Here is a 20,635-nt window from a genome sequence, read left to right on the forward strand (position 1 = left end):
GATCTTACAGCACAAGCCATTGCTGTTCTATTCAGGAATTTTCCCCCTGTACCCATATCTTCGAGGCTTTTCCCCATTTTCTCCTCTATAAGTTTCAGTGTCTCTGGTTTTATGTGAAGTTCCTTGATCCACTTAGATTTGACCTTAGTACAAGGAGAGAGGTATGGATCGATTCGAATTCTTCTACATGATAACAACCAGTTGTGCCAGCACCATTTGTTGAAAATGCTGTCTTTCTTCCACTGGATGATTTTAGCTCCCTTGTCAAAGATCAAGTGACCATAGGTGTGTGGGTTCATTTCTGGGTCTTCAATTCTATTCCATTGGTCTACTTGTCTGTCAGTATACCAGTACCATGAAGTTTTTATCACAATTGCTCTGTAGTAAAGCTTTAGGTCAGGCATGGTGATTCCACCAGAGGTTCTTTTATCCTTGAGAAGAGTTTTTGCTATCCTAGGTTTTTTGTTATTCCAGATGAATTTGCAGATTGCTCTTTCTAATTCGTTGAAGAATTGAGTTGGAATTTTGATGGGGATTGCATTGAATCTGTAGATTGCTTTTGGCAAGATAGCCATTTTTACAATGTTGATCCTGCCAATCCATTAGCATGGGAGATCTTTCCATCTTCTGAGATCTTCTTTAATTTCTTTCTTCAGAGACTTGAAATTTTTATCATACAGATCTTTCACTTCCTTAGTTAGAGTCACACCGAGATATTTTATATTATTTGTGACTATTGAGAAGGGTGTTGTTTCCCTAATTTCTTTCTCAGCCTGTTTATTCTTTGTGTAGAGAAAGGCCATTGACTTGTTTGAGTTAATTTTATATCCAGCTACTTCACCGAAGCTGTTTATCAGGTTTAGGAGTTCTCTGGTGGAATTTTTAGGGTCACTTATATATACTATCATATCATCTGCAAAAAGTGATATTTTGACTTCCTCTTTTCCAATTTGTAACCCTTGTTCTCCTTTTGTTGTCGAATTGCTCTGGCTAATACTTCAAGTACTATGTTGAAAAGGTAGGGAGAAAGTGGGCAGCCTTGTCTAGTCCCTGATTTTAGTGGGATTGCTTCCAGTTTCTCTCCATTTACTTTGATGTTGGCTACTGGTTTGCTGTAGATTGCTTTTATCATGTTTAGGTATGGGCCTTGAATTCCTGATCTTTCCAAAACTTTTATCATGAATGGGTGTTGGATCTTGTCAAATGCTTTTTCTGCATCTAACGAGATGATCATGTGGTTTTTGTCTTTGAGTTTGTTTATATAATGGATTACATTGATGGATTTTCGTATATTAAACCATCCCTGCATCCCTGGAATAAAACCTACTTGGTCAGGATGGATGATTGCTTTAATGTGTTCTTGGATTTGGTTAGCGAGAATTTTATTGAGTATTTTTGCATCGATATTCATAAGAGAAATTGGTCTGAAGTTCTCTATCTTCGTTGGATCTTTCTGTGGTTTAGGTATCAGAGTAATAGTGGCTTCATAAAAGGAGTTGGGTAGAGTACCTTCTACTTCTATTTTGTGAAATAGTTTGTGCAGAACTGGAATTCGATCTTCTTTGAAGGTCTGATAGAACTCTGCACTAAACTCGTCTGGTCCTGGCCTCTTTTTGGCTGGGAGACTATTAATAACTGCTTCTATTTCTTTAGGTGATATGGGACTGTTTAGATGGTTAACTTGATCCTGATTTAACTTTGGTACCTGGTTTCTGTCCAGAAATTTGTCCATTTCGTCCAGGTTTTCCAGTTTTGTTGAGTATAGCCTTTTGTAGAAGGATCTGATGGTGTTTTGGATTTCTTCAGGATCTGTTGTTATGTTTCCCTTTTCATTTCTGATTTTGTTAATTAGGATTTTGTCCCTGTGCCCTCTAGTGAGTCTAGCTAAGGGTTTATCTATCTTGTTGATTTTCTCAAAGAACCAACTCCTCGTTTGGTTAATTCTTTGAATAGTTCTTCTTGTTTCCACTTGGTTGATTTCACCCCTGAGCTTGATTATTTCCTGCCTTCTACTCCTCTTGGGTGAATTTTTTCTTTTTTTCTAGATCTTTTAGATGTGTTGTCAAGCTGCTAGTGTGTGTTCTCTCCAGTTTCTTCTTGGAGGCACTCAGAGCTATGAGTTTCCCTCTTAGAAATGCTTTCATTGTGTCCCATAGGTTTGGGTATGTTGTGGCTTCATTTTCATTAAACTCTAAAAAGTCTTTAATTCCTTTCTTTATTCCATCTTTGACCAAGGTATCATTGAGAAGAGTGTTATTCAGTTTCCGCGTGAAACTTGGCTTTCCATTATTTATGTTGTTATTAAAGATCAGCCTTAGTCTATGGTGGTCTGATAGGATGCATGGGACAATTTCAATATTTTTGTATCTGTTGAGGCCTGTTTTATGACCAATTATATGGTCAATTTTGGAGAAGGTCCCGTGAGGTGCTGAGAAGAAGGTATATCCTTTTGTTTTAGGATAAAATGTTGTGTAGATATCTGTTAAGTCCATTTGTTTCATGACTTCTGTTAGTTTCACTGTGTCCCTGTTTAGTTTCTGTTTCCACGATCTGTCTATTGATGAAAGTGGTGTGTTGAAGTCTCCCATAATTATTGTGTGAGGTGCAATGTGTGCTTTGAGCTTTACTAAGGTGTCTTTAATAAATGTGGCTGCCCTTGCATTTGGGGCATAGATATACAGGATTGAGAGTTCCTCTTGGAGGATTTTACCTTTGATGAGTATGAAGTGTCCCTCCTTGTCTTTTTTGATAACTTTGGTTTGGAAGTCGATTTTATTCGATATCAAAATGGCTACTCCACCTTGTTTCTTCAGACCATTTGCTAGAAAAATTGTTTTCCAGCCTTTCACTCTGAGGTAGTGTCTGTCTTTTTCCCTTAGATGGGTTTCCTGTAAGCAGCAGAATGTTGGGTCCTGTTTGTGTAGCCATTCTGTTAGTCTATGTCTTTTTATTGGGGAATTGAGTCCGTTGATATTAAGAGATATTAAGGAAAAGTAATTGTTGCTTCCTTTTATTTTTGTTGTTAGAGTTGGCATTCTTTTCTTGTGGCAGTCTTCTTTTTGGTTCGTTGAGGGATTACTTTCTTGCTTTTTCTAGGGCGTGATTTCTGTCCTTGTATTGTTTTTTTTTTTCTGTTATTATCCTTTGAAGGGCTGGATTCTTGGAAAGATAATGTGTGAATTTGGTTTTGTCATGGAATACTTTGCTTTCTCCATCTATGGTAATTGAGAGTTTGGCCGGGTATAGTAGCCTGGGCTGGCATTTGTGTTCTCTTAGTGTCTGTATAATATCTGTCCAGGCTCTTCTGTCTTTCATAGTCTCTGGTGAAAAGTCTGGTGTAATTCTGATAGGCCTTCCTTTATATGTTACTTGACCTTTCTCCCTTACTGCTTTTAATATTCTATCTTTATTTAGTGCATTTGTTGTTCTGATTATTATGTGTCTGGAGGAATTTCTTTTCTGGTCCAGTCTATTTGGAGTTCTGTAGGCTTCTTGTATGATCATGGGCATCTCTTTCTTTATGTTTGGGAAGTTTTCTTCTATTATTTTGTTGAAGATATTTGCTGGCCCTTTAAATTGAAAATCTTCATTGTCATCAACTCCTATTATCCGTAGGTTTGGTCTTCTCATTGTGTCCTGGATATCCTGGATGTTTTGAGTTAGGATCCTTTTGCATTTTGTATTTTTTTTTGATTGTTGTGCCGATGTTCTCTATGGAATCTTCTGCACCTGAGATTCTCTCTTCCATTTCTTGTATTCTGTTGCTGATGCTCGCATCCATGGTTCCCGATCTCTTTCCTAGGGTTTCTATCTCCAGCGTTGCCTTGCTTTGGGTTTTATTTATTGTGTCTACTTCCCTTTTTAGTTCTAGTATGGTTTTGTTCAATTCCATCACCTATTTGGATGTGTTTTCCTGTTTTTCTTTAAGGACTTCTACCTGTTTGGTTGTGTTTTCCTGTTTTTCTTCAAGGACCTGTAACTCTTTAGCAGTGCTCTCCTGTATTTCTTTAAGTGAGTTATGAAAGTCCTTCTTGATGTCCTCTACCATCATCATGAGAAATGTTTTTAAATCTGGGTCTAGATTTTCGGTTGTGTTGGGGTGCCCAGGACTAGGTGGGGTGGGAGTGCTGCGTTCTGATGATGGTGAGTGGTCTTGATTTCTGTTAGTAGGATTCTTACGTTTGCCTTTTGCCATCTGGTAATCTCTGAAGCTAGCTGTTATAGTTGTCTCTGGTTAGAGCTTTTTCCTCAGGTGACTCTGTTAGCCTCTATAAGCAGACCTGGGAGGCTAGATCTCTCCTTAGTTTCAGTGGTCAGAGTATTCTCTGCAGGCAAGCTCTCTTCTTGCAGGGAAGGTGCCCAGATATCTGGTGTTCGAACCTGCCTCCTGGCAGAAGTTGTGTTCCACTCACCAGAGGTCTTAGGATCCCGTGGGGAATCCTGTGTGGGCCCTTGCGGGTGTCGGGAGACTCCCCTGGCAAGGCACCCTGGTGCTCGAGTGGACCGGAAGGGACTTGTGCCCCAGGTCAGGCCCTGGTCGTCTGCTTCCCTAGTTAATGCCGTCTCAGGTTCCGCGCGGTTCGATTGGGGCAGACACTGTGTTCCACTCACCAGAGGTCTTAGGATCCCGTGGGGAATCCTGTGTGGGCCCTTGTGGGTGTCGGGAGACTCCGTTGGCAAGGCACCCTGGTGCTCGAGTGGACAGGAAGGCCCCCAATATTTTTATAATATAGGAGTATCTAATTTTAGTCTCTTGGCTCAGAACATTTGACAGACCTTAAGTGAAGTAGGAATTATGAAGAATTAGCTTATCCTATTTTGGCAGAGCTTTGTAGTTGTTTATCTTGTGTTTGTCCTTCTTGGACAGCATTCTGTCCTCAGATGAAATCAGGGCATTTCTCACCCAGTGGCTAGCCTGTCATAATTGAAGTAACTCCATGTGGAGGTATTGATGCTCACCTTCATAAAGATGTCAGTACTATCATAAGCAACCAGGTTCTTTCAATGTGGGCTCCACGGGAATGCTGGGACTGCTTAGCCTAGCATATGACACTTATGGTGCCCTGAAAGTAGGCTCATATAGTAAATAGATAGGAATTTAAATAATATAATACTATAGAAAAGGATATTAATTCATTTATATAAAGAGAAAGAGGATGTAAGTATGTTTATTTACAGAGACATTTATCTCTATAAAAGGGAGAAATAAATAAAAATTACTTTGTTTTTAAGGATAGAAGACAGAAATAAATGGAAATTGCTTTAAATGTTTTTAAGGATATATAGGTAAAGAAATAAACCCAGACTTTTCATCTCAATGCTTAGAAGACAAAGGCATGATTTCTTATGAGTTTGAAGTCAATCTAATCTATAAACAAATCCAGGTTAACTTGGGCTACCCAGAGAAACCCTATCTCAATAAATAATAATAATTGTTTTCAGTTATTTTAATTATCAAAATTAAGGTAATTGTAAGTTTGGTGGTTATAATGGTATTACACATCCTCTATCTGAGAAGACAAAGTAGAGCAGACCTAAATAAAAAACAGGCTGCTAAATTAAATCAATCTATATACTTTTGATGACTTTGGGTTGCTGGATCAAGGACATGCTATTTTGGGAGAGAGGCTCTGTATTTGTGTTAACAGGAAAGAGAACAACAAGTGTTTGGGGAGAGGGGATCCAATATCAGGGAACAGAGACTGAGATAGCCTTTGTTTCACTTGCTAGGGGATCCACATGAAGACCAAGCAGTACATTTGCTACAAATGGTTGGGGAATCTAGCTCCAGTTCCTACATGATCCCTGGATGGTGTTTCAGGCTCTGTGAGCTCCCAAGGTACCAGATTACTTGACTCTGTGGATCTTCTTGTGGTGTCTTTGATCCGTCTGAGTTAATAATAAAAGCAGTAAGGGAAAAAGGTCAAGTAACATATAAAGGTAGACTTATCAGAATTACACCAGACTTCTCACGAGAGACTATGAAAACTAGAAGATCCTGGGCAGATGTCATACAGATCCTAAGAGAACAAAAATGCCAACCTAGGCTTCTATACCCAACAAAACTCTCAATTACCATAGACGGAGAAAATAAGATATTCCATGACAAAACCAAATTTACACAATTTTTACATAAATCCAGCCCTACAAAGGACAAGAGATAGAAAACACCAACACAACAAGGGAAACTACACCCTAGAAAAAAATCAAGAAAGTAATCTTTCAACAAACCCCCAAAAAGATAGCCACACAAACATAATTCCACCTCTAACAACAACAACAAACCAAGATGTAACAATCACTTTTCCTTACTATCTCTTAACATCAATGGACTCAATTCCCCAATAAAAAGACATAGACTGAAAGAATTGATATGTAAACAGGACCCAGCATTTTGCTGCATACAGGAAACACACCTCAGTGACAAAGACAGACACTACCGCAGAGTAAAAGGATGGAAAACAATTTTCCAAGCAAATAGTCCCAAGAAACAACCTGGAGTAGCCATTCCAATATTTAATAAAATCAACTAACCGAAAGTTATCAAAAAAAAAAAAAGATAAAGAAGGACACATCATATTGGTCAAAGGAAAAATGTACCAAGATGCACTCTCAATTCTGAACACCTACAAATGAAAGACCAACCACATTCATAAATAATTAAAAAAAATAAAAACAAAACAAAAACCACAAAACTTTACTAAAGCTCAAAGCACATATTGGATACCATACAATAATAGTGGGAGACTTCAACACCCCATTCTCAGCAAGGACAGATCACAGAAACAGGAACTACACAGAGACACAGTGAAACTAACAGAATTTTTCAACAAAATGGTTCTAACAGATATTTATAGAACATTTCATCCTCAAGCAAAAAAATGTACCTTCTTCTCAGCACCTCACGGTGACATCTCCAAAATTGACCAATAATCAGTCATAAAACAGGCCTCAACAGATAGAAGAAGACTGAAATATCCAATGCACCCTATCAAATCGCCATGGACTAAGGCTGATCTTAAATAACAACAAAAACAATGGAAAGCACACATATACATGGATACTGAACAAAGCTCTACCCAATGATAACTTGGTCAAGGAAGAAATAAAGAAATTAAAGGCTTTTTAGAATTTAAGGAAAATGAAGAAACATTATACCAAAACCTATGGGACACAATGACAACATTGCTAAGAGTAAAACTCATAGTTCTAAACGCCTCCAAAAAAGAAACTGGAGAGAGTTTACACTAGCAGCTTGACAGCATACCTGAAAGCTCTAGAACAAAAAGAAGCAAATACACCCAAGTAGAGAAGGCAGGAGATAATTAAACTCAGGGCTGTAATCAATCAAGTAGAAACAAAAAGAACTATACAAAGAATCAACAAAACCAGAAGCTGGTTCTTTGAGAAACCCAGAAAGATAGATAAACCCTTAGCCAGACTAACCAGAGGGCACAGAAACAGTTTCCAAATTAATAAATCAGAAACGAAAAGGGAGACATAACCACAAAATATATCTTAAAATAATTATTGTTTGTTGAATATTAACAGTTGAAAATATTAAAATCATGTTCTACAAACACCATGGAAATACTATTGACACATTTTCTCACTGTGCTTGAAATGAGCATTTTCTTAATACTTAACTTCAAAGAGTTTTCATTATTCTGAAATTTTTAAAATATAATTACTGATAAAATAATTTCTCTACTAGAAACACTGATAATCTTATAGTTAGACAATATACACAGATGTATAATGTGTTTTAAATACTGTCTCACTATATCAGGTGGAATCATATAAGGGCTTTTGAATATATATATATATTTTTTTGTTTGTTTGTTTCTTGTTTGTTTTTTTCAAAACAGGGTTTCTCTGTATAGCCCTGGCTGTCCTGGAACTCACTTTGTAGACCAGGCTGGCCTTGAACTCAGAAATCCGCCTGCCTCTGCCTCTGCCTCTCAAGTGCTGGAATTAAAGGCGTGTGCTACCACTGCCCGGCTGTTGAATGTATTTCTTAATGATTCATTTTTAATATTTTATTTTCTTTTACTATGCTTAATTCCCAAAGAAGATTTTGTATGTTTGGAAACAATTTAATATTCAACATTTGATATAGTTATGGATAGTATTAAATGTTCATTGCCAAACCTACTCCAGTGAAGTCTGCGTGGTGAGTCCAAAAGCTTGGCCAGTCCTGAGGCAAAAAGTTTCATGGAAACTGTCTCCTGGAGAGTCTCTGGTGTCCCATAACCAGATTTGTCCCTGCAATATTGTGGAGGGTCTTGCATGCTTTCTTGCAGTATTTTATTGGATATGAGCTAAAAATCTCAGGGCTAGTTCAACAAAGTAAACTTTGAATAACAGCCATATGCAGGAATTTACAATGGTCTAGGAAGAAGTAGGATTGTGGTTTAAGAAGGAACTAGAGGTTTGCATTATTCATGAAAATGTTAGCAAGAGCAGAACCCCCTGGTGCAAGCTTTCTCAAGGTTCAGAGGAATAGCATAAATTGTGATTAGGGTGTGAAATCCTCACCTGGCTCCTAGTATGGCTGACTTTATAAAGGCTTGCCTTTTATCTCAGTTGTAACCACTGCCTAGTCTTATGTATGCATTTCTGCTTTATGTCATTATGTATAACTTCAATGTACCTTGGCTGATGTGTCACCTAACTTCTTTGTTTTCTTCTGTAATGTAAGTCTGATGCTCGCTTTGAGAAATTACATTCATATACAGCACTCTTTCTGTGTCACTATGTCATTTTTCACCTACTCCTTGCCCACCTGAGTACCAAAACCCTGATTTCCCCGCAGGTTGAGGGACCGATTGAGTCTAGTCTATGGCAGTTCATTATTGATATTTTTAAGGTATGAAGGGATATGAGGGCTGGAGAGATGGCTCAGCAGTTAAGAGTACTGACTGCTCTTCCAAAGGTCCCAAGTTCAAATCCTAGCAACCACATTGTGGCTCACAACCATCTGTATTAAGATCTGGCGCCCTCTTCTGGGTTGTCTGAGGACAGCTACAGTGTACTTAGATATAATAATAAATGCAAGCAAAAGCAAGTGCGGCCAACCAGAACGAGAACAGACCAGAGCTAGTGGGGCCAAAGCAAGGAGAGGTCCTGAATTTCAATTTGCAGCAACCACATGATGGCTCACAACCATATGTACATCTGCAGTGTACTCATATACATAAAAAAAAATAGATCTTTTTATAAAAAAGAAAGGGTATGAATATAAAATTAACAAAATTTTTGTTTCTTGATTCTCAAAATATTCAATATTATTGTTTGATGTATAAAATGCATTTATTAAAAATTAAGAAAAAAAAGAACTCTAACAGTTGTCATCTTAATACACATTCTCCTTTCTCAAAAATGATGCATAAGCTTGAAAAAAGGCAAAGCCTTTCCTACCCATCATTCTCACTCACCTCACTCATGGTTGACATTTGGTCCCTGTTTAGTTCTTCTCACTGGCTTAGAGCTGGGGGACCTGGGAGAACTGAGCCAATAGGAGAGCTGGACTGAAGTCTCATGCAATAGTCAACTTTACACAGCCAGAGGCAATTTAAACTCTGAAGATTAAGAAATGTCACCTAAGTTCTCATGAATAAAGCTGTGTACAAGAGAACAAACACACATGACAAACATTTTTTCCTACAGAAGCATTTAAAGCATACTATAAACTTTTAAATGAGCAACTAAAAGCAACAAAGAGTAATCTCACTCCTAGCTCCTACATTTCAGAGCATGAAAACACATTCCAAGAACAAGACTGTGATTTGAAGAATCTAAGGTCATAAGAATCTTCTCATGTTTTTTTAGGTGTGTTTTCACAAGCATTCAGAATTCTCATGTAACTCCACTCCAGGACTGTTAAAAATACACGTAAATTATTTTTATTTTCTAAAAATATAACATGATTTTTACATTTACATATACATATTTAAAATATGGAGTCCTTTTGTGTATGTGTGTGCCTTTACAATCTTTGCATACCAGATGTCCAAGGAAGCCAGAAGAATGTATCTGAACTTCTGTATCAGGAATTAGAGGTACTTCTGACCCATCTGTTGTAACTGCTAGGAAGAGAAGTACTACTATGTCAACATTCCAGACCACAAATATGCAACTATAATGCAGAAAATGAAGAGGCCCCATTATTCCCTTGGTCTTCTATCACTTATAGGGTCCCTGATAAATGATCATTGAAGAACTGAATGGATATCTATCCTATTATGAATGGACTCTGCTATTGCTTTTCACTGTCATTTTTAGAAGTTCTATGAGAGTGAAGAAAATTTAGTTGAGTAGAGATGAGTTCAGATTATACTAGGAAAAGATCCAAAAACGGAGATATGGTTGTTTGTTTTAGGGGTATTTTGTTCTTGATGTCTTGGGATTTTTGTTGGTGGTGGTGGTAGTGGTAGGATGGTTGGCTTTTGGATTTGGGGGGCGGGGGGTTAGGTGGAGACAGGGTCTCTATACATAACCATGTCATCCTGGAACTCACTTTCTTACAAGTGCTGTGATTATAGGCAAGTACCTTTCCATCTAACTGAGGTGTTTTTACAATGGCCTATCTTTGAATCAGAGAATGAAAGAATTATGTAAGATTTATGCACAAACCATCATTCTTTGATGAACAAAAAAAGCACCTCCTGGAATACAACAATAGATTAATTACAAGTGGTAAATCATTTATGTTCTCAACATTGTGGCTATTTTGTTTTCTTAATTTCATGTTCAATAATTTTTACCTGGATGCATACACCTGTGCTAGGGTGTGCACCTGTCAGTCGGAAGCCAACTTACACGTGTCTATTCATATTTCCTCAGGGTAAGTTTGACCCACATAGTCAAGTTTTGCAGCAAGAATCTTCAACTGGTGAGTGAACTCACTGGTGCTTAAATTTCAGAACTATTTATGTATGTGTTGCTGTGTGGATATGCATATGTCATAGCACGTGTGTAGTGATCAGAGAAAACCCTGCATGTTTGTCTCCCACGGAATAAACTCAGGTCACCAGGCTTAGCAGCAACCTCCTTTACCCACAGTGATAATTCTCGGCCGTTCATTTGTGTTTCTTAGAAAGTGTTAAGAACAAGTATTTATTCCTCAGAATAAACTAACCCATAGAAATGGATGGCAGTATATAATTATCATTTGTAAGTAGGTTTTTATTTTTCAAATTACTGTGGTGTTCTATTCTTGGGTGACAATTTGTATATAATAAGAAAACAAGACAATTTTTTGAAGGATGAAATAGTTCCGCTAATCTTCTATAAGCACCAGAAGATGGCTCAGTGGGAAATATGTGCTTGGTGTGCAAGGCTTTAGTGCATCTATTAGATTCATAGTGATGATTTCCAGTAGGAATGCTTTCATGATTTTGGAGAAGACTATGACATGCAGAGGCACTATGACATTGACTTTTCTCTGGGATGTGTTTCAACATTATACTGATGATCAAACTTTTATTACATCAATTACATCCATAATCCTATCCAGTACAAAATTTTTTGTGATTACAAAGACTAGTGTGATATGCAAAGGCTTTACCACAGTGAGTACATTCTTATGGTTCCACTCTAGTATGAACTCGGTTGTGTATTTGAAGATAACTTTGACTTGCAAAGGCTTTACCACGCTGATTACATTCATAGGGTTTCTCTCCAGTGTGAATTATTTCATGCCTATGAAGATCTCGGTTATATGTAAAGGCTTTACCACACTGATTACATCCATAGGGTTTTTCTCCAGTATGAAGTCTTTTGTGTATTTGAAGGTAACTGTGACTTACAAAAGCTTTACCACACTGATTACATTCATTTGGGTTCTGTCCAGTATGAGTCCTTTTGTGTACTTGAAGATAACTATGACTTACAAAGGCTTTACCACAAAGATTACATTCATATGGTTTCTCTCCAGTATGAACTCTTTTGTGTATTTGGAGATAACTTCGACTTGCAAAGGCTTTACCACACTGATTACATTCACAAGGTTTCTCTCCAGTGTGACTTCTTTCATGTATTTTAAGACTGCTACTACATACAAAGGCTTTACCACATTGCTTACATCCATAGGGTTTTTCTCCGGTATGAATCCTTTCATGTATTTGAAGATCACGCTTTAATACAAAGGCTTTACCACATTGCTTACATCCATAGGGTTTTTCTCCAGTATGAATTCTTTCATGTATTTGAAGATTACTGCGACGTGCAAAGACCTTACCACATTGGTTACATCCATAAGGTTTCTCTCCAGTATGATGTTTTTCATGATTCTGAAGACTACCACGACTAGCAAAGGCTTCACCACAATGATTACATTCATAGGGTTTCTCTCCAGTATGAACTCTTTTGTGTATTCGAAGATAACTAGGACTTGTAAAAGCTTTACTACAATGAGTACATTCAAAAAGTTTCTCTCCAGTGTGACTTCTCTCATGTATTTGAAGACTACTGCTATATGCAAAGGCTTTACCACATTGCTTGCATCCATAGGGTTTCTCCCCAGTATGAATTCTTTCATGTATTTGAATATAACTGCAACTTGTAAAGGCTTTACCACACTGATTACACTCATAAGGTTTATTTCCAGTATGACTTCTTTCATGTATTTGAAGACTGCTACTACATACAAAGGCTTTACCACATTGATTACATCCATAGGGTTTCTCTCCAGTATGATGTTTTTCATGATTTTGAAGATTAGCATGACTTGTAAAGGCTTTACCACAATGATTACATTCATATGGTTTCTCTCCAGTGTGAGTTCTTTTGTGTATTTGAAGATAACTTTGAAGTGCAAAGGCTTTACCACATTGATTACATTCATAAGGTTTCTCACCAGTGTGAGTTCTTCCATGCCTGTGAAGAATACTCTGACTTGTAAAGGCTTTACCACATTGTGTACATACAAAGAATTTCTCTCCAGTATGATGTTTTAGATGATTTCTAAGACTAGCATGGCTTGCAAAGGCTTTGCTGCATTGGTTACATTCATAGGGTTTCTCTCCAGTGTGAGTTTTCTCATGTGCTTCTAGAGCTCTGCTGTATGCAAATGCTCTACCACATTCATTACATTCATAGGGTTTTTCTCCAGTATGAATGATTTCATGTATTTGAAGATTATTGTGAGTAGCAAAGGCTTTCCCACATTCATGGCAGCAATAAGGTTTCTCTCCTGTGTGAGTTCTTTGGTGCGTTTGAAGATTACCTTTACTTGCAAAGGCTTTCCCACACTCACTGCACCCGTAGGGTTTCTCTCCAGTGTGAGTTCTTTGGTGAATTTGAAGATGACTGCGAGTTGAAAAGGCTTTCCCACATTCATTGCACCCATAGGGCTTCTCTCCTGTATGAGTTCTTTCATGTACTTGAAGAGAACTTCGACTTGGAAAAGCTTTACCACAGTAATTACATTCATAGAGTTTTCTTCTACTATGACTTCTTTCATGCTGTCGAAGACTATTAGAATTTGCAATGGGTTTACTGCACTGATTACGTTTACAGGATTTCTCGTCAGTATGGACTCTTCCGTAAGTTTGAAGAACACTGTTACTTGTAACAGTACATTGCTTCTTTCCATATCCCTGATACTCACAAGGCTGGGGTCCAGAGTGACAGATATTATTCCTATTAAAGGAGAAATAATAATTAAAAGGTTTGTACATTGCAGTCACATCTGTGAAATTTTTGTTGCCCCATACACGTGTGCTATAGGGATTAAAGTTTCTCCACAACATCAATCTTCTTGTTTCCCATAAACTCTTCCTCTCTCTAAACTCTGGAAAGTCACTGTCAGTATACGAGTAAACCTAGCTTTACTATAGATTATTTGCTTATAAAAGGGATTGGACATTCACTGGATATACTTTTAAGGATATTTGAATGGGATGAAACTAAAAAGATTGACATTTCTACAACATGGCTCTCACAGGGCTATTGACTAAAAGAGTGTGATGTGTTAAGGTATTGTTTGTCTTTTTTTCTTAGAGGAATCCCTTACAAACAGGTCAACTACCTGACTCTAAAGGCCATGGTCTTCTGAGAATTAAGTAATCACCATTGTACTTAAACCTGGGCTTAATCACACTGTTGCTTTCCATTAAAACTTCAGACCACATTATATTTTCTTCAGCAATGCATTTGTAGCAGCTTCCACATGAAAATTACCTTTTATATCTTCTAGAACTTTGACAACTTTCTTCAATATTGTGGTCTTCCCATTTGTAGCCTAAAATATAGTACCAGAAAATGTATGATATATTATTTGATACTGTACAAATTTTAACATCTCTAGTGAATCTGAATATTAAGTCTGATTATTTACTACATCCTTCCTCTTTGACAACAGAAATTACAGAAGTATACCAATAACCAAGAAAGGCTTGTTCTTGGTTTGTTTAGAACGTGAAGGAAAACTCACATTCTTACCTATAGCAGTGAGGTTCCTGCACGTTTCCAGCATCACATCTCTGTAGAGACTCTTCTGAGAAGGATGCAGCAAAGTCCACTCTTCTTTGGTGAAGTTCACATGCACATCCTCATAGGTCACTGCATCCTAAAATAGCCCATACACGTACATTTAAAAAAAAATGGTGAGACTTTACTGTATGGTAAATGAACATTACATTGAGAATATTTTTCCAGAATGCTGAGTGCTTCATACATTTACTCCATATCACAGCCATTCAAATGAAGTCTCCAAGTGTTTTTAGAAGGAAACAGAAAAGGAGGATCACATCTCTCATTTCTGGGCCCACTGAATTCCATAGGGCATTGCAAGAGAAATGACTACTAACAGACGATACAGAGAGACACTCAAACAGATCAACAAATAGACTTCTGGTGCCGTTAGTGACAGCAGAAGGCTGAAGATACAAGTGAAGCTGGGTGTTAATGCCTCATATCATGCCTGTGCCCCAACTGGAAATCTCCCTGCCTGATTTTCCGGAAGACCATTGTGATTCCTCTGTTTCACCTGTGATGTCCATTCCTGTGTCTGACCAACCATACCTAAGAACCTGCACTGTTATTTTCATTTTTGAGTTGTTTTGACATCCATAAGCTATGGAAAAAGAGCATTCTAACATTGTTTCCTTCTCAACTATTTTAGATGTTTTCTGTATTGAGGATCACATACTCTTTAAACTCTGAGCAAATATTTAATCCAACATTGCATATTTGACAAAGTGAGTAAAAAAGGTTTTGTTTCAGTCACAGTTCCCCACAACAGTTCATCATCAAAAACAGTGAGAGCAGAAGCTTAAGCAGAAACATAGAGACACAAGAAGCTGATGCAGAGACCATGGAGGGGTGCTTCTTCCTGGCTTGTTGCCCATGGCTTGCTCAATTTGCTTTCTTATGCAACCCAGGACCATCAGCCTGGGTGGGGCGGGGGGGCACAACCCCCATTGGAATGGACACCCCCCTCAATCAATAACAAAGAAAATACCCCAAGGACACAATTTATTCTTTGTGAATTTCACAGCATGCACCCAAATCCCACTCATCTGCCCACCCCTTCATTTCTGTCATCTGTCCTTACAACTTTTCCCCGTAAGAAAAAAAAATCTCTTTGTGGAAGCTGTAGTGTTGCCAGGAAGCAAATGGGTACACTAGCTCTCTTGCCCTGCAGCTGCGGTTACCTGCTCACTTGCCCCCTCTCTGCTGCTTGCTCCAGCTTAAATGTCTATTTGTTCCATGAGAGCAGTCAAGCCGTGAAGTGCACTCCTCACACCAAGCTGCTTAGACCACACCACTCAGACCAACTGCTGGGACCCTCACGGCAATAGAGGCTGCCTGCGGTGACAGGGAGAAGATTCCTGTCCATCAGACAAAATGTGTCTATTTGTTGTCGATGCCTTGCTTCTACCATTCCATTCTAAGATACACTTGGCACACCTCTGCAGTTCCAGTCTATGGTTTAACACGTGACCTTCCTCCACAGGTGGAGCTATAGCTTCTGTGCCATCTTAGCTAATGGCAGTCATATGGCTGACTGTAGCTTCAGAGCCATCTTAGTTAAAGTCATTCTCATGACTATTCTCCATCTTTATTATGGGCAAGTCATACTTCACTACTGGGTTTAGAGGAATAGCCTGACTTAGGGTCTCCAAATACAAGTTAAAATTAAGATATGGTTTCCTTGTGATTTCTATCCTGCCTTGATAAATAATTTTAATATTAATTTTTAGTCTTGTTTTTGCTACTGACATTATAGCTCTTAAGCTATAATATATTCTCTTTATTTAATACATACATTCTAGGACAAACAATTAAACAAGCACAGATTGCCTAACTCAGATATACTTAATAGATACTGGCTCTCAATCTTGTCAGAAATCTGCTAAATATAATGTTAATATAATATAATATTTATTAAATATAATATTTAAGCTTATTATGACAGAGACTCTGAAATTATGACAGTAACCTCCCCCAAGGTCTCCTAGAAGATAAGAACACAGCCATATGACTGCCTAGATTGGGGTATGAGAAACACTGAGAAACACTGCTTCATTAGCTTGCCCGCTGCCAGGGCTCGACATAAACTGTGGACAAACAGAAGAAAGCCAGAGAATTAATGTTGCCTAAGACAAGGTGAGTCATTTCCCCCACAAGAAAAAGCTTCCCATTCTGAGCCTGACGGCCAGACTGACTCTGCCAGAGTTGTTAGGGAGACCAAAGGGACCAAGAAACTGTTTAGTGGTAGACTATAGACCAATCTCTGTCATTTTAATTAATATGTCTTCTAGATTATAATTTATTCTTCCCAGATTTCTGATTACATTGACAGCGAGGGTACTACAGATTGACAGCTAGAAAACAGACCTCTAGCTCCTTACCCCAAGGTAATCCACCACCCAGATGTGTTTCCCAGAGACACATCACATCAAAGTCAGCAGAAAGCAGCTAAAGATGACCATGACCCTATTCCTGCTTCTATATCACCTCTTTCTAGTTCCTCCTTTTTCAATAAAACCAAAACAGAGTAATATTGGCATTCCCTCTACACTCTGCCCAACAGTTACCTGACAATAGGCAGGTAGGCCTGGTTTGCTTAAAAGAGGCTGTTTGGCCCCTCCTACCTCTCTGTGTCTCTCTGCCTCTCTTTTTTCCATCACCCCTATTTTTTTCTCTCTCCTTTTCCTCTCCCCCCCCCCAAATGTGTTCCTGGCAGGCATCTCCTCTACCCCCTCTCTGTCTCTACTCCCTTCTCAATCCCTAAATAAACTCTATTCTACACTATACCTGTCATATGGCCTCAGGGGAAAGGGATGCTTCACCATAGTCCTGCTGAGGCACCCCTCCCACTTCGCCATACCAAGCTCTACAAAACATATCCTGGTCTTTTTATAAAACACAACCACTATTCTGTTAGCTTTCTGAACAAGGCGCAGATAGAACTCAGAGCTCCTCCAGCTTTATGTCTGCCTGGATGCTCCCATGCTCCCACCTTGGTGATAATGGTCTGAACCTCCAAACCTGTAAGCCAGCCCCAATTAAATGTTGTCCTTTGTAAGAGTAGCCTTGGTCACTGTACCTCTTCACAGCAATGGGAACTCTTTAAGATAGAAGTTGATAACAGGGACTGGCATTTTGCTATGATAGCCCAGACCATGCTTTTCTTTGGGAGAATGTGGATTTTGGAAAGCAGTGGAATCCTTTAGCTGGGGCTTAGAGGCCTATCCTAGCGGGGACATGTTAGACTTTGTTGCTGAGAGTGATTTGCATAGTGCAGACCCAGCTCAAGAGGTTTCACTGGAGAAGAACTTCAGTGTGTGGCCTAGAGACTGTTTTTGTGGTATTTTGGTGAAGAATGTGGCTTTTTGCCCTTGTCTGAAGAGACTATCTGAAGCTAAGGTAGAGAGATTTATACTAATTGCATTGATAAAGGACATATAAAAACACCCTGTTATAAATTCTGTTGTGTGGTTATTAGAGTTCACGCTTATGAAAAGCCTTTTAATGAAAAGGAGTAAGATGAGAAAGAAAAGACATAAAATATATGGTTCAGGTAATGAAGGAGCACCAGGAAGTGAAATGAAGCTGAATCCTATGTTTAAGGAGATAAACAGATTATGGGAGTAGTGACCTCAGGGCCACTCAGCTAAGATTAGGCACACACCTTTAATCCCAGGAAAGAAAGGCAAGAAGATTTCTAAGTTCATTGCCAGTCTGGTATAAAGCAAGTTCCAAGGGGAGAAAAGCTTAAGTCCAGGTGAGATAGTAAAGGCCTTTGTCCCCAGCATTCAGGAGACAGAGCCATGCAGATCTCTGAGTTCAGCGTCAATCTACAGAACAAGTTCCAGAACAGCCAAGCTTAGGCAATGAAGGAGTTGGAAAACAGAAAGCTGGTGCTAATGCAATAGAACATGGGGTGGTGGGCATCAGGGGTGGGCAGGGGGGAGGGGGTTCCAGTTCCAACATGCAGCAGAACTCAGCAGCTTTGGCCATGTGGCTCTGGCTTTAGAGTCAAAACTAGAAGGGACTACTGGGACAATTGATGCTGGTGAGCTGGAGCTAAGAAATTAGTAATTAAGAAGAGACCTGTATCACTGAGGTGAAATCGTCTGGGAAGTGTTTTCTGAAAGCACAAAGAAGTTGTGTTCTATTGTGTGAGTTTCTTTGTGAATGTGTTACCTCACTCAGGATGATGCCCTCCAGGTCCATCCATTTGGCTAGGAATTTCATAAATTCATTCTTTTTAATAGCTGAGTAGTACTCCATTGTGTAGATGTACCACATTTTCTGTATCCATTCCTCTGTTGAGGGGCATCTAGGTTCTTTCCAGCTTCTGGCTATTATAAATAAGGCTGCTATGAACATAGTGGAGCATGTGTCCTTCTTACCTGTTGGGGCATCTTCTGGATATATGCCCAGGAGAGGTATTGCTGGATCCTCCGGTAGTACTATGTCCAGTTTTCTGAGGAACCGCCAGACTGATTTCCATATGTATTCACTGATAAGTGGATATTAGCCCCAAACCTAGGATACCCAAGATATGAGATATAATTTGCTAAACACATGAAACTCAAGGAGAATGAAGACTGAAGTGTGGACACTATGCCCCTCCTTAGATTTGGTAACAAAACACCCATGGAAGGAGTTACAGAGACGGAGTTTGGAGCTGAGATGAAAGGATGGACCATGTAGAGACTGCCATAGCCAGGGATCCACCCCATAATCAGCATCCAAACGCTGACACCATTGCATACACTAGCAAGATTTTATTGAAAGGACGCAGATGTAGCTGTCTCTTGTGAGACTATGCCGGGGCCCAGCAAACACAGAAGTGGATGCTCACAGTCAGCTAATGGATGGATCATAGGGCTCCCAATGGAGGAGCTAGAGAAAGTAGCCAAGGAGCTAAAGGGATCTGCAACCCTATAGGTGGAACAACATTATGAGCTAACCAGTACCCCGGAGCTCTTGACTCTAGCTGCATATATATCAAAAGATGGCCTAGTCGGCCATCACTGGAAAGAGAGGCCCATTGGACTTGCAAACTTTATATGCCCCAGTACAGGGGAATACCAGGGCCAAAAAGGGGGAGTGGGTGGGCAGGGGAGTGGGGGTGGGTGGATATGGGGGACTTTTGGTATAGCATTGGAAATGTAAATGAGTTAAATACCTAATAAAAAATGGAAAAAAAAAAAAAAAAGAAGTTGTGTTCTATAGGTAGCCAATATTGTACTCATGCTGCAGATGGACTTGGAAATGTGTAACAATCACCCAGGTAGTACTGGTTTTAAAAGTATGAAGGGGTCATGGAGAGCAGCTTAGGCTTGGCAGTATGACAGGCCAGGGAAGGACATTGGTGAAGTTGTAGCCTCAGTTGCAGTTGATAGTCCAGGATTGAAGGAGTCAGGCAAAGAAGTTGAGGTTTGGCACTATGAAGAGAGCCTATGAAAGGCTACTGAAGCCTAGCTGCAGAGAAGACCTGAGTGTATTGGAGATGCCAGTATCATAGGATGATCACCAAGAACACCAACAGCAGTGGAGTAGAGTCTGTAGTGTGCTACAGAAGGCAGAGCTGGAGAAGTGACCCAAGTCCTTTGGAGGAGCCCAGAAGATGGTGGGTGGATCCCAAATACTGGAACAAGAAGCTGTAATGTTGAAGTTGCCTTGGAGTCCCCAAGATGTTCAAGATATCAGAGCCATGGGATATCTACTGAGGAAAGCTACTAACAGGGAATGGAATCAGACAAAGAAAATTGTGCTGCAGTCAACAAAGATGAATGGAGCTGAAGATCTTAATTTTTTTTTTTCCCTTGGTTTTTCGAGACAGGGTTTTTCCGTGTAGCCCTGGCTGTCCTGGAACTCACTCTGTAGACCAGGCTGGCCTCAAACTCAGAAATCAGCCTGCCTCTGCCTCCCAAGTGCTGGGATTAAAGGCGTGCGCCACCACTGCCTGGCGGAGCTGAAGATCTTAAAAGCACTTTGATAATGAACATGAAGATGCAGTTTTGAGTTGGCCCAGTTTGTTTTTTATCTTGTTTGTTCCAGTATTTATTCACTATGACATTTTGGAAGGGGACTGTATATCCTGTGATGTTTAAGGTATGTGATCTGCCTTTTGATTTTATAGAGGATTACAGTTAAGTGACTAAATCTCAGA

At 39.2% G+C, this 20,635-nt stretch overlaps 1 protein-coding gene across 3 annotated transcripts in view; it reads right to left on the reverse strand.

The window, feature by feature from the left end:
- Nucleotides 1-9,889: 9,889 nt before the first annotated feature.
- Nucleotides 9,890-20,635, reverse strand: part of Zfp781 (zinc finger protein 781) — a 28,602-nt gene continuing 17,856 nt past the window's right edge. Inside the window, exons 2-5 of one of the 3 annotated variants that reach the window (NM_001368187.1) lie at nt 18,867-19,002; nt 14,446-14,572; nt 14,185-14,245; nt 9,890-13,644 (exon numbers count right to left, since the gene is read on the reverse strand). In NM_001368187.1, coding sequence (NP_001355116.1) covers nt 11,586-13,644; nt 14,185-14,245; nt 14,446-14,572; nt 18,867-18,878 — 2,259 coding nt within the window. In that variant the 5' untranslated portion in view covers nt 18,879-19,002 and the 3' untranslated portion in view covers nt 9,890-11,585. The remainder of the gene's footprint in view (nt 13,645-14,184; nt 14,246-14,445; nt 14,573-18,866; nt 19,003-20,635) is intronic. The other 2 variants (NM_001384187.1, NM_199062.2) reach the window with 2 other exon arrangements.

The sequence above is a fragment of the Mus musculus genome, chromosome 10 (genome assembly GCF_000001635.26).
Source record: "Mus musculus strain C57BL/6J chromosome 10, GRCm38.p6 C57BL/6J".
In the NCBI taxonomy this organism is placed as follows: domain Eukaryota; kingdom Metazoa; phylum Chordata; class Mammalia; order Rodentia; family Muridae; genus Mus; species Mus musculus.